This window comes from Homalodisca vitripennis, chromosome 1, assembly GCF_021130785.1.
Source record: "Homalodisca vitripennis isolate AUS2020 chromosome 1, UT_GWSS_2.1, whole genome shotgun sequence".
Taxonomy (NCBI): Eukaryota; Metazoa; Arthropoda; class Insecta; order Hemiptera; family Cicadellidae; genus Homalodisca; species Homalodisca vitripennis.
The window spans coordinates 12,894,020-12,908,922 of NC_060207.1; the positions used below are offsets into that span (position 1 = coordinate 12,894,020).

The window sequence follows — 14,903 nt, forward strand, 5'->3', positions numbered from 1 at the left end:
ATCTTTAGGTGACTCCACAAAATACAAATTTACATTGGAAAATGGAGTACTTTTATTACTTCTATGTGTTACGACAACGTTCAAATTCCAAACAAAATTCACAATAGGAGAAACAGAAATACCTTTAACGTTCAATAATAAAATATATTTAAAATAAAAATACAATATATTTGATATGAAATTGCGTGTATTATATTCTTCTTGCCTTTGATATAAATACTGTTCAAGACTCTGGAGGTACTGTCTCGAGCTGCTTTTTCTTATTCCGTTGGCACTTCCTACATACGAGATATCTGAGCCAGCAAGTCTTGTGGTAGACCCATGAACATTCGGAGCAGACGTTCACTGTGCTGAAGAACGGGAATATCACATCGTCCTTGTCATCACACAGCTCACAGCGATATCCTTTCCCACTGCACAGCTACGACAAACATTACATTTACATTATGAAAATTCAATTCCAACTGAATTATATTTGGATATGGGTAATGTATGACAAAAAGACAGTAGCTTTACATTAACACTAAAAGTGCTGACATTGCGTGACAAGATTAGGTTGATGTTTACAGTAAACGACATAACATCCATGATTATATTTCTCAATCTATTTTAAATAGTCCTAAACTAGAAAAACAGCACTATTACATCATACAAATGCAGTCTTTCTTCTTTCCTAAATGCTGTTACTAGACTACAGATGATTTTAGATTTACATATCATCAGCTGGAATCATTGTTTTGTTATGGGAGTCACTCTTTACGCAAGGTATTTTTTTTGTTGATAATTAATTAAAGATTTTTAGCTTTTTTTAATCATTATACAGATCACAAATACTTAAAATACAAATAAGGAATTTTGTGTTGGTATATTTTGGATTTTTATTCAAGTGAGCTGTATAAGTGCTATTATGCTGTACTAAATGTAAAAAAAATCAATTGTTTTCTAAAAAAATAGAAAAAAATCAGTTAACTACCTTTATTTTCTTATTCTGTAGCTTTCATGAAAAAAGATATATGATATATTGTACTTTGTTATTTTTTATGTACTTATTCACTTTCAACATATGCTTGTTAAACTCGTACAAAACAAGTAGCACTACAGAACAATATAGTCAGCACTTAAAAAGCGAACAAATTTCGTAAAAAAATTTGTTGAGCCAAAATGCCATAAACGATAATAGTTTGGGACGTACTGCTGCATAGAGTGGCACTGTTAGTCAAAGAGGTAAATTTCAATTACAGAAAACTTATATAGGTTCAACCTACCAAGAAAAGTGTTAAAATTGTACTTACTTGACAGTTTTTAATGATGTGGTCTTCGAATTTACTTGCTATATTTTTCAATTCATCCAGCAGTTTTCCAGAATGTATTTCCATTAGGTCATGAAGGCTAAATGCTTTATCATGTTCCAAAAAGTAAGACCAGCCTTTAAACTGTTTCTCCATGAGTTTTCTCTCTCCTTCTGCCATACGGCAAGGGATAATATAATGTTTCATTAAAGAGAGCTGTTCTCGAAGACGCTGAAAAACAAAACAATGATTATCTCCTTGAAATATATGAGTTTTAATACTCTTGAATTGTTTACCTTCTGTGAGATGAGAAGTTTAAACGAGAACAACGTTATCAAACTCTGAAATGCCTGAATCACCCTGTGATGATGGAGTGTCAACAAAATGAAGGAGAAGGAATGGTCCAGGACTGGAGATCTGGCATTGAAGATTAAAGTACTTGTGGCTACAACTCTCCCTTCACCACTCTCACCCCAAGGGTTGAATATTCCACCTTAAAAATGAAAAGATGCCTTATATAAAGCCTTAGAGATATGTCTCCGAAATTAGTCTATATTTATTCTTCCTGTTCCCAATTTCATTCATTAACTGATGATACGTACTTCATCATTTTTTAGAGCCTTATGTTTATGCCACATACACTATTGCCATACTGCCTTATGATAAATGATAAAAATCCATATTGTTTGGTATTGGAAATCAACTTTAGGCTTAAATTTGTATACAATTTCAACCTGCCACAAAACATGTGGTCTGGTATACATTTACCTTACGTACTCATGATGTTACCTTATATTGTATGGAAAATCAAACAGCCCTAGTCATATGGAGAATTTTAACCACATGTGTGATACACATTCATACATTAGAAATCACTTGCTTTTACAAAACTTCCTTTCAATAGCCTGGACAAAGTTTACAACACTGTCTGTTTATTTGATTACACATTAAAAAAAAAACAAACATTTACTAATAGTTAGATTAATGGAGTGTAATTGTTTAAAATAAAAATTTGTAAGTAGCTTATACAACATTATTCATTATCTTTAATAATAATAATAATAATAATGTTGTCTTTATTTTCAACATATGCTTGTTAAAACTCAATGTTGAAATTGAGAAATTTTTTTCCATACCATTAAGAGAAATTATATATATAATGTCAGATTTGTTCCCAACTCTGCTCCACTATATAACTATATATTTTTTTCCTAATTGCTACCTAAAGTTTTTTTTTAAATTTACTATCTTCATTATTTATTTTATATCTTACTATTGTCAATGCTAAAAAAATTGTTTTTATTACGTAAAAATGTTAGTACTTTGTTGAAAAAAATTTATGTATGCTTTTTATCTGCATCATCTTAATATGCTATATTATTGTGTGTGGATAGCAATGACTGCTCAAAAACAATAATAATTTATTATTAATAACAGTTCACTGTTTTAACAACACGCTGGGCTAATAGTTTTATGGTGCCTGTCAACCCATAAGGAGGATGAATCTCTGAGTTGATGATGAATTTGATTAATTGATTTCAAATGGGATATAAGAGACAATTTTCTATTATCCGTTTTAGTTTTTCCAAATACCCTACGTTACAGTGATCAATACCAATATCAAATTATTCTTGAGGACACACTAATTTCTAAAATTTCACCTTGAGCACAGAAGATACCTTACAGAGAATTGTTTTATAACCAGGCATTCCGCCTATAGCTCAGGGCAATTATTTAACAACATACTCAGGATCCTACACATAACGTAGCTAAGGTAAGAAGGGTTGATTCAATTTGAATGCTGAGTTTAGCTCCAATTCACCTTCCATTTATTGGAGTGTCTGGCATATGATGCTGTCTCAGACTTGACTCCTGTAATCTGTAGTCATGTCCGTCTGAAGAGATCCAAAGAAAGTCGTCGACAAAGTCTGGGACAGCGTCAGATAGATACCAGATGCTGCAATAAAAGGAAGGGAACTGGAGTTAAACTCAACAATCAAATATCCAGGATGTCCCAAAAAGCATTCTGGTTAATATTACCTTAATTTCAGCCAGTTCTTTGACAAACCCGTACAGTCTTGGTTCTACCGTTACAATTGGCCAGTTACGAGTGTATCTCAAGAGTTGATACGAGGCCCGACACACCAGATAAGACTTGAAGTCCCAGTTTCTGGATACACGTGCTGGTATCACTGCCGTGTTGTTCCAGTGGCACGAAGTACAGTAGTACAAACCAGTGTAATCACACAGCCGAGGAGGCGCTGACCACGAGTTTTCTGGAAAAAGTAAATCATTACATCTAAAAGTTTAAATTTAATATGAATACTACTATATATGCAAATGTAGAAAAGTTATTAACCTTCCTTGCTGTAGATGTATAGACAAATATTACTTATTATCAAAAAAAATTAAACATTTACACTAAAATACACAAAAGAATCAACCTGTTTGTGTCTAGTTCCCAACTAATATTAAATATGGATTTAATTAATATGTTTAATGTAATGCAACACTCTGTACCCTGTACATTAACACAGAGCATAAAAGTACTTTTGATTTTATTATTGACTTTATTGCATGAGGAGGTTAATGAAAAATCTTAAATATATAATCAGTATAAGTTGTATAAACGGTAGAATAATTTAATAAATTAATCAAAATAACCATAATACAAAAAATGCTCAAGAAAAATTAGCAGGTACTAAAAATAATTAACACAGATACTAAATTATTTTCTATGAATTGTAAAAAACAGTTTAAAGATATATTCTGGCCGTTGATAACAGAAATATAAATAGCTTATTACATATTATAACCACCATGGATTGTGTTCACTGGTGTGTTCACTTTCCAACTCATATCACAGAATCTTCAGAATTTGCTACAGATATTATATTTGTACTAATTTGGATAAAAATATGTATAAAATAACAGGTTTTGACACTGAACTATCCGATCACATTGGTCAGTTGCTTGAAATACTAACCATTAAAACTGCAGTAAATAATTCTTCTAATACACTATTGCAGTTTAAAAGAAAATTTGCTGACTCTAATTTTGAACAGATTATTAAAACTTTGCAATATGAATCATGGCTTGATCTTTATTTGTCAACAGTTGAAGTAAAATATGAAAATATGATACTTTCCATAACACTTTTATTCACAATTTCAATTCTTGTTTACCTAAAATTCTATCAAGACAACATAACAATCTAAATTGGATTTTAAATGAGCTCAAATCAGAAAAACAAAAAGATCATTAAGTTTAGTAGTATAGGTAGAGTATAACTGTTAAGCCATGTCAAAAAAAGTTAGAAAAATGAACAAACTGTTAAAGAAAAAAACTTGTCTCTTCAAAAAATCAATATTATAAAACAAAAATCAATAATTAAAATAATGTAAACAGAACCTCTTGGCAATAATAAATTCAGAAGTAGGGACAAAACCAGACAAGAATTAAAAAAATAACTCTAAAACTTGATGTCAAAGTGTGCAAGATATTTAATAACTATTTTTCAAATGTAATTGACAATACTGTGAAACAAAATTTGTAAACATCTAGCAATGAGAAAATCATTAACAATTTGAAACATTCGTATAGTTCTGGATACAATGGTATTCCTGTGGTACTCTTGCAAAAAGCTAAATTAGTCTTATTGAAACCAATCACTCATTTAATAAATGTTTCATTAGTATCTGGAATTTTTCCACACAAACTTAAAATTACAAAACTGAAACTTCTATACAAAAAAGGAGATAGGCAGTCAACATTAAATTAGAGACCAATTGCATTTTTACTTTCAATCTCGAAAATTTACGATAAAGTAGCTTATATACAACTTGTCTACTTCCCTGGAAAAAACCCCACTTATTAGAAACTTTCCAACATGGATTTCAAAGTGGGAGGTCTGTTAAAGCAGCAGCCTCAGACCTGAATCATTTATCACAGTTAATAACAGTCTGGATGGAATTGTAAAGTTAGTTGGTACATCATAAATAGTAATCAAATGTAATTGTCAGAAATATATCTCAGCATCTACTTGCATCTCACTGCATTTCTTCTAAAACTTTCATACATTCAAACTGTATTTTGGAGCACCCTTACACAGACAAGAAGTAGTCACTAAGTAACCCTGTGGTTTGTGATGTTTATTTGGTGAAACCCCTTCTTAATCGAACCAGAAAGGCTACCTTCTCGCAGTATCAGAATATTAAACCTTTCAACTTACCTGAACAGAGATATAATCAGCACATTCATCTGCATGGGAGCTTTTGTTGACCACTATTAATTACAATAGAGTAAAAAATATATCTGTGGCTAAACAATCACTATACTTATAGGTTATATTTGTATCAGTAACATAGTTTAAAATTACTATAACAATCAAGTTTCAAACAAAAATATATTTCTTACAATTTTTAAGAAGCAGTAGTCTTAAAGACTAACACTTATATATATAAATACTGGATACATATCTCGATTTATTTATGTATATAACTGCCTTAATTTTGTTCTAAAAATGAATGTTAGTGTAACAGTACGATATATATTCCTTGTCAAACTTAAAAAATTGTTATGTATTTTATAATACGTAATAAAACTACAAAAGTAATTATTGTTTCCTAAACAATTTTAAAGTTATTAAAGGGTTAAGAAGAATTAGACAAAGCAAACATTTTAAACTTACTGTTGAAACATATTCTCAATTTGCACTCTCCACATTCATAGTTCTGGGCCGCAAGACCAACTTCGGGGCAAATCTTTCTCTCATACCTCTCCTTATCTGCCTGCACGAGATGGGCACAGGGGCGGATAGTGTTCTCTACACACTTTATGTGGCATTTATACCTGCAATCTGAATAAAATCATAATCAATACCATAGAAAAGTATTTGATATAAAATTTTTCTTAACTTCAGTTTCTTAACTGAAATTTAGATAAAGTGTTTTGTGTTTGGCCTTTTAGGTTTTATTAATTAATGACGGTGACGCCCAGTGCTGAAAATATTTTAACTTCTGTACTGATTTGGCATAGATTTTGTAACATGAAAATGTGTCAGTGCAATATAGTTTTCTTGATTGCAGCTTAGTTATTTGAAGAATACTACCAATTAGCTCCTTCGGCATAGAGAATCAATGCAAAATTTTAAACGCTTTTATTATTTAGTATTTGATAAGTTAAATCACCATAAAACAAAAGAAACATTACTTTTGAATTTATAAAAAAATCGTGAATGGAAAACAGAGTAATTGATTTAGATAAATCGTAAGATATGTTTAAGAAATAAAAGAGGCAGTATAAAAAACATACCAGATAATTCTTTGTTTATTTACTTTTGAAAATGGATGAGTTAGAATTAAAGAGTTTATATGGATACTTCCTGTTGTGTATGCCTCAACCACCTGAAGCACTGCAACCGCTCAGCACAAATTCAATCAGAAAATTGAGTAAATTAAAATTACAATGCTAAAATCAAGCTTCACAACATTTACTCGTAAATACATTGGGTCAATCCTCTTGAAACTAAAACAAAATCAAGTGGCCCATTTACATTTAAACTTGTTGCTATACATGTACTAATGACCAGGTTTTAAAAAGAGCACAATAATAATAATGATGCAATTTCTGTAAGTGGTGTAAAACATGGTGATGTGCAAAAATATGTATCTCTAACGTAGTTTTAATTGCTTGTAGTATAGATAAGTCTATCCATCAAAACGAGATGATAATTAGTAAGTGCAAAAACAAAACTACAAAACCAATTTTGTACATTTATTTGAAAATTTATGTACCTCCGTCAGAACTGTCTGAAGTTCTTTACGACGGTTAATTTTGTTCCAGACACAGATACATAAATTGTAAACATATTGCTTATGAACATTTTATAAATTGTGGGGTCTTTCTATGTTTAAATCAGTAACTCATTTTTGTTTTGAGTGATCACTGGAATTTTTTATTTCATTTAGACCAATGAACAATCCTATAAGTGTTTTGCAGAAAGTTCAATATATTTAAATTGCTTTGGTACTTTCTTAATACATATCTACACAAAATATGCAATCAAACTGAAAAACACCAGATGACATCACAACCCAAAACACAATTCCATATGACAAATTAATTAGAACAGAAGCATTTGCGATACAGCACCTCTCACTTTAATATCTGCACTAGTGATACACGCAAATATAATAAACATCCACAATCTGCAGAAAATAAAACATGTATTGATACCACTACATCTGCATCTCTGAAACTTTATCACTCAACTTCTGGTTCACACTGCGCCGAAACTTAACTTCTTGAGATATTTTAGCCTCGCTTTGGAGAGCCATTTTCAGTCAACAGATTGAACCGAAACTGGCAATAGTCAACAAATGTTTGTTGGGAGGAACTTGGTCCACCTGGTGTTTTTGAAGAGATGTAGAGACAACGTAATTTTACCTAATTGTGTGAAGTTTAAACACCATAAAATTCTAGACATGTAAACATAATCTTAACAGCAGAAAATTAATATAACTTCAATAAAGAAGATAGTGTGTAATTGTCTAAGAGTTGGCAACTAGTGATACAAAAGCTACAATGATCATAACTGGTCAGTGGTTGGTTAAGCTTCAGCTAATCAAGAAAGCTCTCCCTTTCAACTCAAGACGAAATTTCTTTCACAAAAACCAATGATACATACATTGCAACAAGTTCAATGTGACTGGGCCCCTTCAGTTTAAGGACTAAAGGACGAAAATGTTAACAACTGCACACCAGTAGTACAATGCCAGCATGCCCCTCTTACACTTTAAAACATATATCAACATAACAACTCACCTTTGCACTGATACCAGTACTGAACAACATTCCATATTGGAGTGCAGCAAACATCACAATACCGTTTGGTAGTCGAAGTGGGTTGGAACCGCTTGATTAAATGGTGCCCAAGACAGATTGATATATCAAGTGAACTTTCATCAATGTCTGTTTTTTCTACTTGTAAATCTTCTACTGTCAAAAGCTGATAGCGAAGTTCAATCAGTCTTCTGACCAACCACTTTCGTTCATCAGAACATACTGCACTATCCAATATCAATATTTTACATTTAGTTATTGCCTCCGTTAGTTCTTCTTTCGTTAAAGCACACACTTTCCCCTAAACATTAAAAAATAGATTATAAATGGAATAGATTAGTACATTTTTATTTACTCGTAGGTGAGATATTACAAAAATCTAAGGTAAATTATTACATAATTTTACATAAGGACATATTTTTACATATGTTTCTCCAAGTGAGACATTTAACCTTCCCACGATTCACTGATGTGTTGACAATTCTTCTTTGTTGTTAACAACAGGCAGCAGCTACATACATACTTTACTGAAAGTGTTTTAGTTATTATTGTTAGAATCTGTTTATTCATCTCTTCTTTCAACAACCGAATTTATACTGAATAACAGCTCAGGCAACAAAATAGAATTGCTCAAACAGCAGTAGCTCACTGCATAGTACATAGTTTACTACAGTGCATATATTGTTTTCATAGAGTAAACATTATACTACAATTTACACATATTGTTTCAAAGATTTTTTTTAAGTTGCTATTTCATAATTTTTCTGCAGTATGTACTTTTTACTTAGTAAAATTTAACATTAAATTCTTTCATACTCTACTAAGTAAACAAAATGTAAACTATAAGATAAATTGTTAAGATCAGATTTCAACTATATAGAATATTCTGCATAAAATGATGTACAATAGTGTATACTTTCTTTCTAACGTAGTATTTTTAGCAATGTTTTATCTAATCGATATGTTAATCATCTTGGCTACTATGCTGCACGCAATTTGTTGAAATTGTAATAAACAATACTTTCACTCTTCCTCACTTTTTTATTTCTCCTTTCTATTTTCTCCTCTCAACTGCCCATTTTGAAAACTCTTTTTTTAATTAAAAAAATTAATAATTTACTGCAAAATAGATATAGTGTTATAGATTCTTTCAGTTTTTAGACATAGATTGAAGATTGCTTAGTGAAAAAATACGTACTATGTTATATAATTATTTGTAATGTTATCTTTTACAAAATATAGGCCTATTTTTAGTAACCAATATGCCCATACATAACAGTAGGTTTCCATAAAAAGATTCAAATCAGCAGTTCTCTTCCAAGTTTAGTATTGAACCAAAACAAATACAGTTTATATCTGTTTATTTCATTAAATAAAACTTTTTGCAGTAAAAAGTATATGTTTTAATCGTTTAAAAAAGACAATTGTCACCACATTAACAACTTTTAACTGTCAAAAACCCAATTGCCAGTACAAATCCATGTACTGCTCCATTACCTAGGAAAGTATGTTATGGATATGGCTGTACAGGTGAACCACATAACAGCTCAATATCGTCAAATTAAGAAAGAGATTTCATTTATATTCAAATGACCTTATAATATATAACAACCAAACCTGCCTCAGTCAATGTTAAATAATTTTCAGCTCCAATCAAGGATTTAGGCATTGGAAGATTTTCCTCGGACGACTCATCTCCATGATCAGTTGATGCAATCTTTTCTGAGGTCGGTGAAGATGAGGTTGATGGAAGAGGCAAATTACAGTTTTCAATCTTTTTCTCCATTCTCAACAGAATTGGTATGATGAGTTTTGCTTCAAATCCCCTAAAAACAAATAAGAGTTTAGTGACTGTCTCTATGGGACTATGGAAGAGATGTTGGCCGAGATTGCAGATTGGGTATCATTTTGTAGAGAGATTTGTTTTGGAGGTTATAAAAATATAACTGAAGTATTATTATTTTCTATAATATTAAATACCTATATTTCTTTTATATATAAAAATATAACTTTACTATAATACAATCTTAAAAGCCTGTAACGTAATTCGGTTCAACATTATTGTTCCAAATTAAGGGTAGGGTACGATAAGCGGACCCGGTTTTTTATATCAAAGAATGTAATCATCGATACCTAATATTTGCATCTCAAATCCTAGACTATCAATCGATATAAAGTATCTATAGTTCTCAATAACAATCATATATGTTTTAAATTAAAATATGAATCTAATATTCACAGTGATCAAACAAATTATTATAACCAAAATTAGGAAAACTGAAGACGACCATATTTGCTCCTCTCACAGTTAGGCTACAGTTGTTTCTTTCCTACAAATTTCACATCCTAATGGGTTTTTCCGCACGAGTCCAACATGTTGAAGTTATGAAAAACATGTCTTATCAATGAGAGCGTTTACAGCTATTGATATAGATTATTTAATTAATCGTTAAAAATAATTAATCAGTATCGATTGATTATATCGATGGTTATGATTAAGTAATATCGTTTGCCAATTTCGATGTAAAAAACCGGGTCCGCTTATCGTACCCTACCCCAAATTAATTCAAAGTAAAAATCGTGTGTATGATATTTAAGTAATGACCTCAAGCACGATGGTGAATTTATATGTCAGCCATTCTTTTGTTACGTATGTGACACTTAGACACATTTACGGTGAAATATAAATAAAGTAAAATTATATAAATACATTATCACAGTTCAGTGTATAGAAGGTGATTTAATTCAAAAGTATACAAAAATTGGGTACAAGAATTTTTATTATTTTCCAAGCAATACATGTTTTTATGGCTGTTACGTTTGTGACATGAAATGCACTCATCCTTAGAGTGTTAGGTACATAATGGTAAAATTCTGTTAATTTTTCCTTCAATAAAATTAATTGCATTCCTAATTAATATTTACGTACAACTCTTAATTAATCAATGTACCAACATGTTTTGAATACTTGTTAAAAATTGTGATTTGTTGTGTTACGTATGTGACAGGTTGTTTGTTACGTATGTGACAAGTGTAACTAGAGTACCAAGAACACTATTTATGATAAAAATAACAACTTATTCTATCTAAAAGTGATATCCTTACAACTGAACTGAACCAACAAAATAGGTAACTGTTATCAATTCACATAAAAAAACGTTACAATAAAACTTAGGTACTAAATTCACACATACTGTATATTAAGGTTCCTTATAACTATTTCTACAATATTAATTTTTAAATAAGTTGGGTACACTTTTGTTCTAAGTAAAAACTAACACAACATAGTCACACTTCTTTAACATGTACAGTTTTTGGAAACTGATAAAGTACAAGAAAACTCAACGGTTTTAATTTTAGGTTGTTCCAATACCCGAATAAATGTCTTTAGTAGCCACGAGCCTTTCATCATTTTTCATCAATTTTAAACAGTGTAGTATCCTCCCCATACTTTCTCAAGAAAGTGACTACAATATCTTCATTTACTTTGCTCTGGCAAACTGCTACGTAGCGAAATTCTTTCATTTTATTACTTAATAATTTTCACTAATACAAAGTCACCAGGATTTGGGTGTTGGACATTTCTATCAGTGATAATGGGCTCTTCATCTGTCTCCATCTGTGCATCATCTTTTCCAGTACTCTCATACTTATCATCATCAGATTCATCACTGTAAGCATCTTCATAGTGTAGCCGTCGTCGGGTTGACAGTTTTGTAGTGTCATATTCTTCATTCTTAATGTCAGCTTTAAGCATGAGTGATTTTGATGTCCTGCTAATCAGTATCTCGTGATCACTATATGCTTGAAAGTGGTGCATTGCTTCAATACCAGTTATTTGATGAATTTTACCCCATCTCTCCTCAAGATGTTTTTTATTACGATCTATTTCTTTCCTTTGAAACAAACAATAGCCGAATTTCTTTGCATTTTTCCAATGCCACTCTGTAGAAATCTTCTGGCGTATTAACAAAAGCTTTCCAACCCTTTACTGCTCTCCATACAATCCTCTTTACCATCCCTCCGATACCATCTACAGCCCCCTTCCCATGGCTGGAAGCAAAAAAATTCCAGTTCATTGCAATATCAAAGTCTTACTCTGCAAAACAAATATTTGACATAGTGTACCGGCTTTTAAATTGGCCGGCACAGTTATCAGAAAATATATGTAAATGTTTTACTTCTGGAGCTATTTGATTAATTTCTTTTACAAGAACTTTTATAAATGTCCAAACAGAGTTTCTTTACAATGCTTCAAATCATCACTAACACAAGCAAAACTATAAACTTTATCATGTATGCCAACCTTTTATTTTTTGTACATAAATCAGTCTGGGAGGCTTTAAAATAAACAAATAAATAGATTAACTTGGTAGATAAGCTAGGTTAACTAACTTCCTAAGTTAATTCTTCTTCAAATTGACAGTTTTTGTATCATAACTTAATGTGTCACATACGTAACATTTTGATGTGTCACATACGTAACACAGTTTACTTGCCAAAGAATAATATTTAAAATAAAATAAAAAATATCATATTAACAATCATTAACTTAACCTTACTTTTACAAAAATGTTATCCATGTCAACATTCTAGATGAGATGCAGTTTAAACTTTTTCATGTTTCTTGTTACGTATGTGACACTGTGACATACGGCAGAATTATTTGGAAAATAAGGACTTGTTTACTTACCAAGTTTATTTAAATTCAGCTCAAGTTTATGTAAAATGTCCAAGCTTCCTCTCTCTAACCTCAAATCTGAGAAAACACTTATACACTAGGTAAAATCAACTGTTTTTAAAAAACTAGATTATTGTTATTAGTAGACTGTCTCATCAACAGGCAACTTTAACCTAGAATAAAAATAAATATACATCTTCTATTAAACTATTTTCTTTGGATTTGGTAAATTAAAGTATTTTACAACATAAATATGTCTTAAAAACTAACTTTAAATTTATTTCATTTTTTAAACACTGAGGTGTTTGTTATAAAAGAATGGCTGATGTGTTATTTTTGTCACAAGGTGTCAGACACGTTTTCCCTTCAAAATAGTAATAGTAACTAAATGTTACACGATGTCTTGTTTATTATATTTTATAAATGTATATAGGCTAGATAGTTTTTTATTCATCATTAAATTATTACTTTTCTATGTATAAAAATATCAAACTACAGTGTAATTTTAAATAAAGTACATATAAGTTAATGTGATTTGGTTCAACATTTTGGTTTCATAAGTTTTAGATAATCATGAATAATGAGGATTCAATACTCATGAATATTGATGATTCGATTGTTGTGGTGGCTGTTTATTATACTGCAGCCCAAAATACCTTGGTTTGTAACATTGGTTTGGACACATTGCTACTATCTTTAGAACATCTGAAATAGTAGCTGCATACAGTATACTACTGCATACATACATGCAGTACGTACAGTACAGCAAATTATACATAGCTACAGAATAAACACAGCCACTGCAACACGAATCATGTTACATTAAGTTAGTACATCCAGAATTTTAGCTAGTAATGTATGTCCACCGCAATCAATGTGTTAAAAGTGAGTCAACTTTATCCAACTTCTCTCAAATAAAATTGTTACTAAAACTGGTTTCTACAATATAATATTGCATAAAATATGTGCATGTTTCATTCTTGAATTAAAGGATTGTAAAAGATTTTTAGGTGCTCTTTCTAATACTATTTACACAATTTGCTTGAGACCAATACTTCCTGATTAACAACTTCATAAACTGGGTTATTTTAAGTAAAGTTGCATGCTTGCTGGGCATTAATTTTAATAAACTATGAACTAAGATTAATCCAACTGTATAAAATATTTTAAGCGTAACCTTTGTGTAAGCCTTGCATCTAGACTAAATGGCCTTCAAACATAGCGTGAAGCAATTAGGCCTATCATAATATTCAAAAAGAAAATATAAAATAAGAAACATCAACAACAACCCATTAATTTTAGACTGAATTTAACACCAAGATATCGATATAGCACTGTTAGCAGTCATCATAACACACTACTAATCAACCTGTCAGCAACACAATTACACCCCCTTTAACCCTACTTAACTACTACTACTATGTTTCTAACCATTCTGTTAATTCAAGACCACATTCCGAAGACCATAACAACCACAGCTGTCTCTCAGCTGCATGGCTGTTGGCTGCATGTAACTAAACAACGACCCCTCAATCATGAGTATCATGACGTCATTGACGAACAGTGTTTCCATCGAGCAAATTAAAATCCCGCTAAACACACATCTGATTGTCCAACAAATTTATTTATGCCCAGTTAACCAACGGGTGGAACACAAGGGAGACATTTCATGAGCAAATCCTGGAGTTAAATGACATTACTTGTCCATAATGACATATTTGCTTTATTTAATAATCTTCAGGTACACATTGGTTTGTCGTCGGCTAATAATTATCATAAGTTTTACAATGACGTTCTTATTGGGGTTACAAAATTCTCAAAAATCACTTATGTTATTAATATTCAGAGAACCGTTACTTATACAATACCTTATTGATATTTAACTAATTATTGTAACTCGTGTTAGTGACAAAAATGAGCTTATCATTATTATATTTCGGGTTGAGACTGAATCAAACAAAATATGAATAATAACAATCAATGACAACATATCTTCGTTAAACAGTTCAAACTGTAGTCATAACACTACTATAGTTTTGACTGTTAATAAGTCATCTTCTGGTATCGGTAACAATAAATATTAAAAGCTA

The 14,903-nt window shown here is 30.9% G+C and overlaps 1 protein-coding gene across 2 annotated transcripts; it reads right to left on the reverse strand.

Annotated features, from left to right (window-relative positions):
- Nucleotides 1-123: 123 nt before the first annotated feature.
- Nucleotides 124-14,358, reverse strand: LOC124357372 (differentially expressed in FDCP 8 homolog). 2 transcript variants are annotated; one of them, XM_046809123.1, is made up of 7 exons: nt 14,245-14,358; nt 9,754-9,958; nt 8,115-8,433; nt 5,980-6,147; nt 3,330-3,565; nt 1,293-1,520; nt 124-421 (listed from the first exon to the last, which is right to left on the reverse strand). In XM_046809123.1, exons 2-7 carry the CDS (start codon nt 9,916-9,918, stop codon nt 224-226), a joined length of 1,314 nt encoding a protein of 437 aa, XP_046665079.1. In that variant the 5' UTR covers nt 9,919-9,958; nt 14,245-14,358; the 3' UTR covers nt 124-223. The 2 variants fall into 2 exon arrangements, with proteins under 2 accessions (XP_046665079.1, XP_046665070.1); XM_046809114.1 differs by lacking the exon at nt 14,245-14,358 and adding an exon at nt 13,991-14,238.
- Nucleotides 14,359-14,903: the final 545 nt, after the last annotated feature.

What these genes read in the sequence shown, in the direction of transcription:
- LOC124357372 (XM_046809123.1), bottom strand. Translation starts at nt 9,918, where the DNA reads ATGGAGAAAAAGATTGAAAACTGTAATTTGCCTCTTCCATCAACCTCA. An exon ending in AAGAACTGGCTGAAATTAAG is followed by an intron (nt 1,521 to 3,329) that starts GTAATATTAACC and finishes TTTGTTTTTCAG; the next exon opens with CGTCTTCGAGAACAGCTCTC. An exon ending in ACATCATTAAAAACTGTCAA is followed by an intron (nt 422 to 1,292) that starts GTAAGTACAATT and finishes TGTTTGTCGTAG; the next exon opens with CTGTGCAGTGGGAAAGGATA.